At 33.4% G+C, this 15,340-nt stretch overlaps 1 protein-coding gene across 1 annotated transcript; it reads left to right on the top strand.

Moving 5' to 3' along the window:
- The first annotated feature begins 13,371 nt into the window (after nt 1-13,371).
- LOC107961782 (H/ACA ribonucleoprotein complex subunit 3-like protein) lies at nt 13,372-15,138 on the top strand. The gene is made up of 4 exons (XM_016897912.2): nt 13,372-13,525; nt 13,617-13,695; nt 14,377-14,419; nt 14,879-15,138. The coding sequence occupies exons 2-4, from the start codon at nt 13,642-13,644 to the stop codon at nt 14,974-14,976; spliced, it is 195 nt and encodes a 64-aa protein (XP_016753401.1). The 5' UTR covers nt 13,372-13,525; nt 13,617-13,641; the 3' UTR covers nt 14,977-15,138.
- Nucleotides 15,139-15,340: the final 202 nt, after the last annotated feature.

Raw genomic sequence — 15,340 nt, 5'->3', positions numbered from 1 at the left:
AACTCGACAATGAGCTTCATTTGGATAGTAAGACATATAGGCAAGCTTCTGTTTTGGTAGCATCAAATAAACGAGACAAAAGGTGTCACTATTGTAAAAAGTTAGGTCACGTCAAAGCAGATTGTTATAAACTGCGAAATAAAAGAGCTGTTGAGAGTAACGAGGAAGATGTAGCTGATGCTAATTTGGCCAATGAAAATGGTGATGATTTCTTGTTAGTGTCAACAAGCGATAACTCCAAGCTCATGTCCGAGTAGATCCTAGATTCAGGATGTTCTTTCCACATATGTCCCAATAGAGAATAGTTCTCCACATACAGTTCGGTTGAAGGTGGAGTTGTGCACATGGGAAATGATTTATCTAGTAAGGTAATTGGTATTGGTACTGTTAAAATTAAGATGCACGATGGGACGATTAGGACACTCTCAGATGTCAGGTATGTACCTGATTCACGAAAGAATCTCATCTCATTGAGTATTTTAGACTTGAAAGGATGCAGAATTAACATCGAGTTGAGCAGCATTAAAGTATCTCATGGAGCTCTCGTTTTGTTAAAAGGAAAAAGAACCGGTAATCTTTATATTATGGAAGGTTCTACAGTGACCGGTGAAACCGGACGTCCCTCGTCTGTTACGGAGTTGAAGTCAACTTGTTTGGAGCGGAGGCAACTTGGTTATAGGAGGGAAAAGGTATGACCGTTTCGTTGAAGAGAGGTTTTCTTTTGGATGCAGGTTTTAAAAAGTTAGGGCACTGTGTTCGTGAAAATCAGACCCGGGTTAGTTTTGATTTGACAGTGTACAAGTCAAAGGCTAGAAGTCTTTCAGTTTCTAAGCACAAATTTGACTCAGTTAATTCCCTGCATAGTTCAAGATAGGCTCGTGGCGGGCTTTGGCAAAGATGGCGTTATGGAAATATGAGTCAAGTATGACTCTTATTTTCGATCAAATTTGAAAAATAATCTTTCAGTTAAACTCTGTTTACTTGTTTCAATCAAACATTAATTAGTTTAGATTACTTTTTTATTATTTGACCTATGAATTTAGCCTATAAATAGGCTATTTTACAACCTTAGAAAAATACACCCATTAGAGATTAGAACTTATAACACATTTAGAGAATTTTGTATTTACGTTTTGAGGGTTCTTTATTTTCGAATTTTTCGGGGTTTAATCTTTATCACCATCTTTTGTACTCTTCGTTCTTTTGCCATGATAGTAAAATTATCTTTGCCCGTAGTTTTTTACCCTCTTTAGAGGGGTTTTTCCAAGTTAAATTTGTGTGTTCAATTTCTTAATTTATTCTGCTATTTTTTCTTATTCGTTGCTTAATCGGGTCGATCCTAACATTAATAAATACACCCAAAACAAAAGAAAATAAAGCATGTGTCTTCTTCATTTTCTATCTTCATCACCGAATAGGAAAATGAAAAACTCTATTGTTAGCTTATAAGCTTTGGCCAAGCATGGTTGTTTGCATGTAAGTTTAATTTCCACCCGTTTTTTGTAAATTTTATGTTTTTATTCGTATTAGCTTAATCTAGCTAATTTGGGAGTCAATTTGTAAAATTTTTAAATATTATAGATTATGTCATGGATGAATTTGATATATTTTTTTGAAGTTTTATGATAGATTTTTAAGCTTAGTTAAATAAACATATTTTGTTAGGTAATTTTTTATGATTTTAAGGTTTATGGACTTATTTATGAAAATGGTAAAATTCAAGGGAAATATTGTAAATTGATGATAAATATGGGTTGTTATAAGGCTAGGTAATAATTGGCTAGCATGAATTTTAATTTTCAGGTTTAGGGACTAAATTGTAAAAAGGGTAAAATTTGAGGGTAATTTTATAAATTTTCATTATTATGGATTACAAGCTAAATTAATTATTTTAAATGTTGGAATGAGAAATTGAATAAACATAATTATCTAGATCAAGAAACAACTCTAATGGACACAAATCACGGAAAAATCAAAGTAGCGAATTAGTCGTTGGATCACGTTAGGGCATTGTTTTGGTACATGTAAGTTTGTATTTTATATATATATTGTTATATTAAATTCCTTGATATTTTTTTACTCTATTAGTTAAGGTGTTTGTGTTGGTTGATGGAAATTAATAATGTAATTGAGTTATACTGGAGATATTGTATCGGGTCTTGAGCCAAGCAGGCTTCGAGCAAGTGTACCATAACAGGCTTTGAGCCTAGTAGGCATCTTGTCGGTGTATTGTATCAGGCTTTGAGCCTAGCAGGCTTTGTGCTGGTGTATTGTATCAGGTCTTAAGCCTAGCAGGCTTCATGCCAGTGTGTTGTATCAGGCCTTGAGCCTAGCAGGCTTCGTGCCGGTGTATTATTTTAGGTAGTTTGTACTAAAATATAATTTCAAGCATTCGATGTAATTCTATATAGTTCAATGGGTAAGTAAAGATTAATGGAAAGGCATATATTAAATTTAATGTTACTAATGTTTATATGAAATGGAAAGATAGATAGGCATAAATGAATTAAAAAGGATGAGAATTTATCAGGTGATGGATGAAATATGCATGGAATTCATTTATTAATATATTTTATGTTTCATAGATGTTATGTTTATTTATTATCTACTAACTATGTGGATTCAAACGGGAAGAATGTGTAATGGATATATATATATGTAATGGACGATATATAGAGCCTAAATACTTATTATGTATATGCCATTATTTACTTGGAACTTACATGTAATGTTATATGACATGATGAGAGTATGTTTGGTTGTTTAATTTAATATGTTCGGTAAGTTTAAGTTTTCTTTATACGAGCTTATTAAGCACTAGTTGCTTATATAGTTGTTTTTTTCGTTTTGTAGATAATCGAAAAGTTTGATCGATTGAAATCTTCGTCAGAGTACAAGCACACTATCAATTGACTATTTTGGCAACTTTTGAATAATTTAGGCTAATGGTTATAAATAGCATGTATAGGGTTGTACGTTAATTTGTTATATTTCGAGCCTATGCTTAACATACTTGCATATATATATGTTTTGAAATTAGTTGGTATATGCTTGTGTTAATAGGTGAGTTTGGTCTCTTATTTATGTTTTGTGAAGGAATGTGACTAAGTGGTATAATTTGAGAATGAAGTAACTAAATGGTGAATGTGTGATGTGTGGTTTGGAATTTATAAGGCTTAATCAATAGGTGTTACATATATGTTATTTAGACAACCTAGTTTGGTTTTACCTTTTGTAAATGTTTTTTTTGGGTTTATAATGTTTTGGCAAAATGTATTCTTAATTACTTTTACGTGTATTGTGAATATATGGCTTGAGACAAGCTTATATGTGATTGAAATGGCTAATGATGCATGGTTGTAATGATGTATGTTTAAGGTAAGGTATGTTTTAGAAATAAGATGAATTGGTGTGAATTGTGGTGCCTTTGAATGGCATATTGGTTAGAATTCATAGGTTGACTGATTTGGCATGATTTGAGAGTGCTTAAAGAGTGTTTTGGTCAAATGACTGTATGTGTAAATGATGTATCTTGTTGGACAATGGTGGGTATTGAAATGGTTTGTTTTAGGGGTTAATTTTGGTGCACACGGCTTGGGACACGGGCTATCATACGACCGTGTGACACACACGACCAACCCACATAGCTGTGTGTCTATTAAATTCTAGATGCAGGATGAATCACACGGTCATAGTGAGTTACATGGCTTGACAACATGGCCGTGTGACTAAACTTCAAATACCCACATGACCTGAGTTATGTCACACAGCCGTGTGACCCTTGTTTTCAAAGTTTCCAACTTTCTCTCAAATTTTCTGATTTGTTTTAAATTAGTCCTTGACTATTCCCAAGTGATTTTTAGGGCCCCAAAGGCTCAATTTAAGGCTTGATAATGTAATTTTATTATGCTTATATTAAGTTGTCATATATTGATATTAAATTGCATAATTATTTTTGTTTTGAAGATTAAACGTTCTGATTTGTATGGTAATACTCTGTAACCCTAATCTGGCAACGGTGATAGGTTAGGGGTGTTACAACCTTTCATGGATTAGCTTGGCCAGGCAATTAAATGTGTTATTATAGGTTTAGCCTGAACTGGTAACCTGAAACAAATATATATATTCAGCTCGGATGAGCAATTATTGTATCGAAGATACTTGTGTGATTATAATTAAAGGAAAAGTGAAATGAAATAATATGAGCTTGATGTATAGAAGGATACATGTTACATTGAATTTGATTATGATAGTGAAATGAATTGAATTGGTATATGCTTATATGAAATGATGGTTGTTTACATTATAAGCTCACTTTGTTGTGATTTGCCACGTTAAGCAACCTTGCCAAGTTAATTATCTTGTTATGTTTAATTGCAAGATGAGGTAAGTTTTTTGTTTATATACCTAGAAACTTACTAAGTATTGTATATGCTTACCCCATTATTTTCCCCTTTCCCTTGTAGATTGTCTCTTTACGAAACGTGTTAAACAGATCACCTTGAAGTTCACTATCTCGTCTTTAATCAGTAGCTTTTCAAACTTTTTAAGTCTAAAATTGTGGAATGTATATAGGTGTTATGTTTATATGAACTTAAATGTTGGACAAAGTTTGAATCTATCTTTTGCATGATTTTGGAAATGTTGAGGTTTAGTTAATAAGGATTAATTGGTTAACATGTCTGATATGTGTTAACATGAGAATTTATCACACCTGGTTTTTACTGAGGATCCAAATTGAAAAAAGTATAAGGGTTTAATTGAATTAAGAAGGCAAGTTAGCTAGCTCTACAGGAAATTTTACAATCTGGTTTCTATTAGCCAATGATGATTCATGACACGTATGAATTTGTCAAGAGATGTGATCGATACAAAAGAACTAGGAACATTTCCAAGTGAGACGAGATACCTCAAAAGGGAATTCTTGAGGTGGAAATATTTGATGTATGGGGAATTGACTTCATGGGGACTTTTCCCAACTATTTTGGAAATCAGTACATTCTGTTAGTAGTGGATTATGTTTCCAAATAAGTTGAAGCAGTAGCCTTGTCTTCCAATGATACTAAGGTAGTAGTGAAATTTCTCCGCAAGAATATATTTTTAAGATTTAGGATTCTTAGAGGTCTAATCAGTGATGAAGGGACACATTTCTGTAATAAACAGCTTGAAAATGCACTTTCTAAATACAATGTGAAACATCAAATTGCTATTGTTTATCACCCTCAGTCTAATGGTCAAGTTGAAGTGTCGAATTAAGAAATCAAACAGATATTAGAAAAGATGGTGAACCCTAATCATAATTGGTCCCTACATCTAGATGATGCCTTGTCGGCATATCGGGCAATTGAAAAACATTTTTGGGGATGTAACCTTATAAGTTAGTCTATGGGAAAAACTGCCACTTATCTATTTAGTTGGAAAATAAAGCATATTGGGCGATCAAAGAGTTGAACTTGGACATGAACTTTGTGAGGGAAGCACGTGTGTTCCAATCGCATAAACTTTAAGAGTTTCAATTATTTGCTTATGAAAACTTTAAGCTATACAAAGAAAATAGAAAACTTCGTCACAATGCCGCGATAAAAAAGGAACAAATTTGTGTCAGCTCAATAAGCTCTTCTGTTCAAATCCTGTTTGAAGTTGTTTACAGGGAAGCTAAGGTTACAGTGGACCAACCCATATACCATCACTTGTGTGTTGACCAATAGAGCCGTGGAACTTGAAACTAATGAAAGTTAGAAATTTTTAGTTAATGGGTAGCGAGTGAAGTTATACTTCGGGGGAACCTTGGATGTCTTCAAGAAGGTTCAATATCTGGATTATGATGTCAATAGTTCTACAAGGGTCAATTATGAGTCAGATGGGGGGGGGAGAGGAACTTGAGAGAGCGTATGATCTCCTCGAAGAATCTAACCTTCTATGGATTAAAGTAACAATAACTTGTGTTTGTTCCTGCACTTTATTTTACACTAATTAAGCGTACTTTAATAAGTTTTGGTTGTGCATAATTTTGAACATTTTAGCCCTATTTATTCTCTCTTTTGCTTTCTTTCCTCTCTTTTAGACCAAAATTTTCATCTTTGCTACTGAACATATTTGCTTTCCCGAAACAAATCATCTTCCATTCCATTATGTTTCTATTAGTTTAGCGAATCACCGTTAATTACATCTTTAACTTTGCCAAGAATTGGTAAGTGCGTTTGTTTCGTCAATCAAATTTTGTATTTCATAATATCATTGTCCCGAAACTAATCTTTCATCCGATTAATCATTTTTTACTATTTCTTACCGAATTATTGAAAATCTTAACAAATCTTGACTCACTTGTTAACCCTAGTGTAATTTTCATTTAAGGACTGAATCTAGGCGTATTGGATTAAGATCGAGTATAAGGAACATCTATCAGATCCCTGGTGAAAGGTGTGTATTCTTTTACAAGTAAATTGGGGCAAACCATGTCTAGTGATAGGGCCACACAATTTGCTATATGGGCGTGTTGACTACATGGCCATGTACCTTGGAAACCCTAGTGTAGTTCGTGAACCACACGACCTGCCACACAGTCAAGTCTCACATGTAGCTTAAATTTGTAATTTTCCACACGGTCTTGCCACACGATCGTGTAACCCCTCCACACGGCCTATAGCTTCCCACAATACCATGTGTTTTCTTTTTTACAATTTTGCCTAGAAATTTATGTTATATTCAGTTTAGTCCTTGCTTGATCCCTGTATTGTTCCTACAAGTTTTTGCACACTTAATTGATCCTTGAATTAGTGTTTATATAGAAATCTATGATTTATAAGCTTGAATTGCTACTGTTATAATATGTTTATTAATATTAATTAACTGAATCATTACGGTGCTATGAATAAACATGTGATATTAATCATGCCTACTATTAAAGTGTTATTAATAAATTGTGAGTGTTAATATTATTATCGCCCCACTGAATACATAATGAACATGTCTATTGCTAGTGTTGAACAGAATAAGTGTTAACCATAACTATGTATTTTTGCGTTATTATGTTATAAAGTATGCCATATCGTAATGCATTGTATTGGGGCAGGATGATTTGTACGGAGGAAGAGTGGCAGTTTACAAACCAAGTGGCAGTTTGTTTAATCTACAAATATGTTGTGCACCCACAACAAGTGGTAGTAACTGCAACTACGCGGTTCGATCTCGTACTAAGTGGCAGCTTGTTTGCAAATGTTTTTATCTAAAAATATTGGTGGTTTACCTATAATTTTTACAAACCTAGTGGTAGATTTTAACTACAATTACATTGTGTATCCATAACAAGTGGCAGGTTATCTGTAAGTCAACGATGGTTCATCCACAACCTGGAGCTATATGGTAAATGAACTCTAAGAACTCATAAGTAAGGTGTGTAGCGAAGTTGGGTAGGACCTTTTCTAATGAATTGAAATTGCATTTCCATTCATTAGCCTATGCATATAAAAATTGTGATTTTTGAGATAGTGTAGTAAAGTGATGATATGAAAAACTGTTAATCTGAATTGTTCACCCATGTGTTTTGCCTATTATTTTGTTCCGATTTTCTTGTGATCGAATGCACGCAGAGCTTCATAGCTCGCTCCCCTTTAATTTACATATTTACAAATGGCCCACTAAGTTAGGAAGCAAAATTAGCAATTTGGAGGGCTCGACTCAAATTGAAGATATATAAATATCTATTTGACCTATTATTTATAGTTCCTATTATTTGAGAACTGTAACGTTTTTTTAAACTGTGGTGTAGGACTTAGTTTCGGGTTTATTTAAGGCATGCATGATATTTCTAGGCTACTAATACATGAGTTTTTATTTTATTTCATAATGCATAAAATATGGTTTTCATTAAAACTACATTTTTATCACTTTCTCGTTGCATTGTTAAAATGAGTTTTTAAACAAGTAGATAATTTGTAAATCAACCAATTTTAGATTAATTGTATTACTTTATAAGAAGGGAGGTAAAATGCTAAGTTTTTTTTTTAAAAAGAGACTATGTTTCCTCTAAAGATAAAAAAATGTTTTAAAACGACTAGTTTATAAACTCCACTAGCTTATTGGGTCATTTCGGTGGCCAATGTAATCTTTCAAATTCGGGTCTAACATCTAGGCTGGGTCGGGGAGGTTACAGATAATGGTTAAATGGTTTGTTTTGATTGTTTTGGTATGTTTGATTAAGGTAAAAATAGTGATATGTGAGTATATGTGACTGGTTTGGTTGATAAATTCAAAATAGGTATCAAATGGTATTTTACCTAAAATAGGGACTTAGTGGATTGTTTTCAGTATCGCAATACCACACCTTGGATATTGTGATATCAGCCCTAAATTACTTTGTAAAATTTGCAATTTGGTACTCAGGTTGGGAAGTTTGGCTACTGTCTTTGAATCGCAATACCAAGCCCTAGATATCGTGATACCTTCTTCTCACATTTTGAAAATTTTTAGTTTAGTCCAAATTTGACCTAGGGATGGTTTTGAGCTTTCGTAAGCTTGATTGAGATTTAATTTTGATTATTTTTATCTTAAACAAATATATTTGACATGGATTTTCATGTGTTCATGGTTATTTGACTGTAATTGCTCTGGTAACAAACGACAACAAATATGGCATCCTATAGATTGGACCTGGTAATTGGGTCAGGTGAGGGTGTTACACTTCCTATTTTTTTTATGGTTTTCAGAACGAAATCCTCATAAACATTTAAAAGAGTTCAATGTTTTTTGCTACATTATGAGACCATAAGGCGTAACCAAAGAACAAACCAAGATAAGAGCTTTCCTTTTTCATTAGCAAATAAAACAAAGGATTGACTCTATTATTTTCCTTCTGGAATTGTTGACATGTGCGAAAAGATGGTAAGATTATTTTTATTTTTTTTTGCCTCACGTGCTACTTCTATTAGGAAAGAGGTTTACTGAATCAAACAAAAGGACATGGAAAGCCTTCATGAATCCGAAAGCTTGTACAGTGTAACCTCCATGATCCGATCATAACGTTTAGGCCAGGTATGAGGTGTTACATGCTTCGTCAGGTAAAATAAAGGTGAGATCCTAAACCTGCAATTATGAAGTCGCTTCGCGGATAGTATTTACTTTTCATAACTTGTGCCAATAGACTGGTACGATTGGTAATTAGTTTCCAATCCTGTTTTGCTAACAAGGCATTATTAAATTTTGATAGATCTCTAAATCCATTTCCCCCTTGCGCCTTTGGGGTACACACCAAGCTCCAATCATACCAATGAATTCCTCTATTAGTTCTTAGGTTGCGCCACCAAGATTTACACGTTAAAACTTCCAACTCTCGGCATAATGAAACCGATAAATTAAAACAATGTATTACATAAATTAAAATGGTCTTTAAAATAGATTTAATAAATACTTCTTTCTCTCTTATTGATAGGTTATGAATGCTTTAGTTTTTCATTTTTGTCAAGAATTTTTCTTTGATTTCAACAAAAGCATTCTTCTTTCTTCGTCCTACCATTGTTGGTAATCCAAGGTATTTTTCTGGGTTATTGGCAATTCTAACTCCTAATTCTCCTTCTAGCCGAGTCTTGGTTTCTTCACTGATATTGTTATTAAAGTAAATTAATGATTTATCAAAATTTACCATTTGTCTGGAAATCCTTTCATACTTGTTTACCATCGATTTTGTTGCCCAAATTCCTTCTTTAGTTGCCTTTCCTAATAGAATACTATCGTCAACAAAGAATAAATAAGTTGCCAATCCACCTTTCCGCACCTTTGCCCTTTCAATCTTCATTTCTCTTTTGGCAATGTTAAGCAGCTTCGAAAAACCTTCTGCACAAATGGTAATTAGGTAAGGGCTTAGTGGATCTCCTTACCTTAAGCCTCTTGAAGGATTGAATTCAGTTCATTTTCCTCTATTGAGTATCACCGAACAAGAAACACTTTTAAAACAATGCATAATTAAAGTTATCCATCCCTCACAAAAGCCAAAACCTCTCATAATTTTTTCCATGAACTCCCATTCAAATGTATCATAAGCTTTGCTCATGTCTAATTTTAGGGCAAAAGATGCCTTACCACATTTTCTCTTTTTAAAAGAATGCAATAATTCATATGCCACTAGAATGTTGTTAATAATTTGTCTCACTAGCACGAAAGCTCCTCGAGTTTCTTCTATGCAATAATTAAATCCATTCCTAAATCTGTTAACAATTGCTTTTGATATGATCTTATAGAGGACATTACATAGGCTAATGGGTCAAAACTATCCCATATTTTTAGGAACCAAAACTTTAGGGATGAGCACGATATTTGTCCTTGTTCACCTATCCAAGTTCTTTATGATTGTTTAAAATTTCTAAGCAAAACTTTGTTACATCCTTCCCCACTATATGCTAGAATTTTTTTTATAAAAGAAAGCAAGAAAACCATCATTCTTGAGGCTTTTAGGGAAGCCATAGATTTCAAGGCTTCTATCAACTCTTCTTCTTTGAAATTGGCATAAAGTTCTTCATTCAGACTACTAGGAATGCATGGTTGGATTTTCAATAGTAAGTTTTCGCAACTATGGACTAGTTTAGATGAGAAAATATTAATAAAGTACCTTGTTGCTAATCCTATTAATTTTTCTTCCCCTTCAACCCATCTTCCATTCTCGTCTTCAATGCCCCTCACTAAGTTTTTCTTTTTGCGTTGATTTGCAAAATTATGGAAGAAAGTTGTATTACGATCACCCATTCTAAGCCAATTTGCTCGTGCTCATTGTCCCCAATAAATCTCTTCCTTGTCTACTTCCATATTTAGTGCCAATTTAACTTTCGTAATTTTTGCCAAGTATTCTTCATCTAGATCTTTTTTGTTCAGCTTGTTTTAGTCTTAGGGTCAACTCATTTCTTTTTTTTTTATGTCATTTCCCTCTATTCAATTTGGCCCATTCCTTTAATGATCTCCTTAATGACTTAAGTTTTTTCGGAAGCTCCATGTTGCTCGAATCTCAAATCGTCTTAACTTACTCATCAAAATCCATCTTTAGCACCCAATCCGCGTTAAATTAGAATGGATATTTCCTTCATAAATCATAGCCCATTCGGTTCCTCATCGTGTTTAAAAGCAATGGACAATAATATGAGAAACTATAATTTAGATGGTGCAATAAGTACTTTGGGAAACGTGTCCACCACTCCGAGTTGGCCATACCTCTATCCAATTTTTCTCTAATATTATTTTCTGCCAATCGGCCTCTCTCTCACGTGAACCATTGACTTGAGAATCCTAAATCTCTTAAATCGCATTCCTCTAATGCATCCTTAAAAACTGCCATTTGTCTTTCTTCTTGTGGTCTCCCCCCTTTTTATTCAAATGAATACATCACCTAATTAAAATCTCCTATAACAGCCCATGGTAATTGGCTTCCTTCCTTTAGATTTCAAAGCCTATTCCACGATTCCTTTCGTAAGTGTTCAGCTAGGGATCCATAAAATCTTATAAACCTCCATATTGCTCCTACGCTTTTTTTATCTGCTTCTACATCAATATGAGAGCTGGAGTAGCTTCTTAGATTCACTAATAAGCTCTCTTTCCAACCTAACGTTAGTCCTCCTCGAGCCATCCACACTTATGTCAATTCCATAGTCATACCCACACTTCCTACGTATCTTTTCCATCCTCCTCGTACTAACTTTTGTTTCTATGAGGAATATAAGTTGGGGCTGATATTGTCTCAACATATTTTGAGATGTCTCATTGTTTATGGTTGTCCCAGTCTACATACATTCTAGCTTAGGGTTTTTATTGCGACAGATCAGCCTGCTTTCCAACAGTTGTTGATATATTATTGTCAAATTCTGTTTCCATTTGTATTGTAATATTGTCCCCCAATTATAATGTTCGTTGCCTTTTCTTTCCTTCAATCAACCCAACTGGGTTGTCTTCTTGAATTGCTTCCTCTTCTGGCAAGTTGTTGTAATCCATACTAACGTCGCTACTAAAATGGAGGCTTTACTTCCTACTCACCTCTTTATTGCCCTTTACAAATGATGTTGCGTGTATTCATTTTTCTCGCAAAGTGTTCGATTATTCTTTGTGTACTCCGCTAACTCTTTTTCTTTTTGTTATTCGTTGCTCAATCCACCTCTAACCATGGCTTTTGGTTTCTCACGTAACCGTTTACTTTCTGCCGTCAGTACCCTACTTGGCTGCGCTCGTAATGAACTGTCCTATTCCAAGGTTACTTCTTGGGTTCCCAAAGATAATCATAGTGGGCTGAAACTTTCTCCGTGCCCTAATCGTCCACATAAAAAACAGAACAAAGAGAGTTTTTCCTATTGAAAAATTGTATAGGTAGATTTACCTTATCCATATATGATGCGCTTCTTTCTTTTTAAGGGGGCTTTGCATATCCAATTGTACCTTTACACGTATAAATTTTTTTAACGCTCTTAGTAATTATTGTAGCATTATATTCTAAGAATTTCCTAATGAAGTTACTCAACTATCTTGCCATCCCTTCCGACATAGCCCCTATTGGTAGATTATGAATTTACACCTAAAATTTTGAAAAATCAGAGGGACTTGAACCGGATTTTCTCCTCTTTCCAATCGATGAAAGAGAATTAAATGTCTATTAAAAAACCAAGGGATCCCTCTTATTACTTTCTTGATATCCAAATCATTTTAAAACTGAAAAAGAACCATTTTATCCTCGATTTCTGATATAGATACTCTTTCAATAGGATGCCAAAGTTCAACGAGCATGTTTCTCATTGACGGAAAATGGACCGCACTATTTGTCAGAACCTTCCCCACCAGACATAGATTGAATTCCTCTTTGCTTTCCTTTACATCCTGTTGATCATATATTGGTTCTTCTTCCTCGTCGGCAATATTTAGATTCGCCAATTCTTCCTACATGGATTTTTAAGTTGATGCTGCAAATAGATCCTGGATGTATTAGAATAAAACCTAACATGTTTAGTATATCGGAGGAAAATCTCTAACTTTACTATTGTCGGCAGACAAAAAACGAGAGAAAAAACCTAAAAGCCTCATGCTACGCAAGCAACTGAAAGTCCTATTTATATGTCCCTTGGAATTTTATTTAATATACAATAGTTTGACTATAAGATAAAAACTTAAATTTCAAAAATCATTTTTATTTAATTTTAATATATATTTTTTAAATTTTATTTTATTAAAATTATTTATAAATATAATCATATTCATATTAATTTTTTAATATTTTTTATTTTTAATATTTTTTATTTTTAATTTATAAAATTTTAATTCCAAACAAAACAATTAGAATAACTGACATTTTAAATAAATAAAATTTAAAATATAAACATTTTAAAAATCGTAAAATTTTTTAAATTATTTGTCCAAACTAACTCCTAACAAATCATTAAAACAAACCCAATTTCAAGGATAGCTGTTATTAAGGCTGTAATGGCCCATTGCCGCTATGAAAGTCTAAAACCCTAAAAGTTCAAATTTCTTTCATTCCTTCTCCTGCCTCCCCCAATCTCAGAAGGTGCGGCTCCGATCACAAAGTGACAAATTTCTCCTTATGCATGGTTTTCTATTCATTGCATAAAGGTTCTAATCTTTTTCTCTTTCTGCAGTTGTTGTTCCTTTTATTCGGATAAGATGTATCTCCAGTTCTACATTAACAATAATGGTGACAAAGTTTACACCACTAAGGTAAAGTCTCATAATTTTTCTTCTTTTTTTTTTAAAATTTTTTTACTGATAACAATTAGTTAAAGCTAGAAACTATCTGAGGTTCGTGTTACTCTCTCAATTTTTTATATCGTTTATGGTGATTGAGACTTGGTAAAGACAACTTTGTATGCCATAATGAAAATCTAAAACTGAGGTTTTAACCTTAAAAGAAAGAATCAAACCTAAGGTTTTAGTGATAAATCTTATCTATAAAACTGAGGTTTTAACCTTTAGAAACAGATTCTAAGCTATGAATAAGATTTATATGAACTTGGTTTAAGCAAATTTGGAATTATTAGTTATAACTTTTTTTTTTTAAAAGCTGAGTTTTTAGCTTAGTTTGATCTTAAACATGTACTAAAACTGAGACTAGTTCTTTGAAATGTTGAGAACTTCAATCATTTTTTTTTCTCTTGGTAGGGTGTCTGTTCCATGATTATTGAGGGAGTTAATGGCTGAATAAACTTAACCTGTCCTGAAAAATGAATTAAATGGTGAAAATTGATACTAGGATTAGATTTTAATCTCTTTACCTTTTGGCTTTCAGCATATAATCACGTTTTGGTATTTTTTTTTTCTGGGGTTTTCTAATTTATGTATAATCAATATTCCAACAGTTTTTTTCTCTATAATTACATTTATATCGATTTTTATATGCAGAAAGAATCACTGGTGGGGATGCCTACTCAGTCTGCTCATCCAGGTAATAAGGCCTGATGTGTTTATATAATTTCCGGCATACACTGCTGTTTAGGAATTCATTATGTTTTATGAGGCGTCTGAACAAACTCTTATTGGTTGCTTTAACATTTAAATATATAATTGCCTTTCTGAGGGCTGCTTTGATCTGCATATGGTTGTTTTGTCTGGTTTAATCTGAAAATCAAGAAAAGAGGTCCATTTTGGCTGAGAATCGGAAGTGTTGTTCTGATTTCATGGTCATTACCCATCTGTTACTCATTCTCTGCTTTTACTGGCAAGTTGCTAGTAAATTTTGCCATCTATGGCACTCAAATATGGTGGATGTTGATGTTGGCTTGAATCCATGTTAGGTTGTTGTATGATCTTTTGTTTTTAATGATTATGTGAAAGTTGCGTAGAGATCTTACTAGAAAGTGTTATTATGGGTTATAGTTACTTTTTTTCCCCAACATTCGTGCAGCTCGATTCGCCCCTGATGACAAATATTCCAGACAAAGAGTTCTTTTGAAGAAACGTTTTGGCTTATTGCGAACCCAGCAGCCACCCCAGAAATATTGATAGATCGGATGTGTTCTTTTTGAAGCTTTATGTAGTGTTTCTGGCTGTAAAATGCAGTTTCCTGTAAGAACATATCAAGTATATGAATGCATTGCATTGGCATGTTTTCTTCCTGGATTATTGTTTGTATTTATACATGTCGTGACTCTAATTTTCTTCAAAGATGATGGTGGATACATGTGAACGTCTTTTAGACACTGAGAAATGTTGTATAAGTTGTGATAAATCCTAATTGAACTAAAACAAGTGCTTTCAGTTTCAGCCATGGGAACAATGATTCAATTAAGTTTCTCTTATCATGTTGGGTACTCAAACCCAAAACTAAAACTGTTGAGACATAAAATGCGACTTGGTGAATCGACTA

The sequence above is a fragment of the Gossypium hirsutum genome, chromosome A06 (assembly GCF_007990345.1).
Source record: "Gossypium hirsutum isolate 1008001.06 chromosome A06, Gossypium_hirsutum_v2.1, whole genome shotgun sequence".
Classification (NCBI taxonomy): Eukaryota; Viridiplantae; Streptophyta; class Magnoliopsida; order Malvales; family Malvaceae; genus Gossypium; species Gossypium hirsutum.
The sequence above is the reverse complement of the archived record's forward strand: the minus strand, read 5'-3'. Positions and strand labels throughout refer to the sequence as shown.

What these genes read in the sequence shown, in the direction of transcription:
- LOC107961782 (XM_016897912.2), top strand. Translation starts at nt 13,642, where the DNA reads ATGTATCTCCAGTTCTACATTAACAATAATGGTGACAAAGTTTACACC. An exon ending in ACAAAGTTTACACCACTAAG is followed by an intron (nt 13,696 to 14,376) that starts GTAAAGTCTCAT and finishes TTTTATATGCAG; the next exon opens with AAAGAATCACTGGTGGGGAT. An exon ending in TACTCAGTCTGCTCATCCAG is followed by an intron (nt 14,420 to 14,878) that starts GTAATAAGGCCT and finishes ACATTCGTGCAG; the next exon opens with CTCGATTCGCCCCTGATGAC.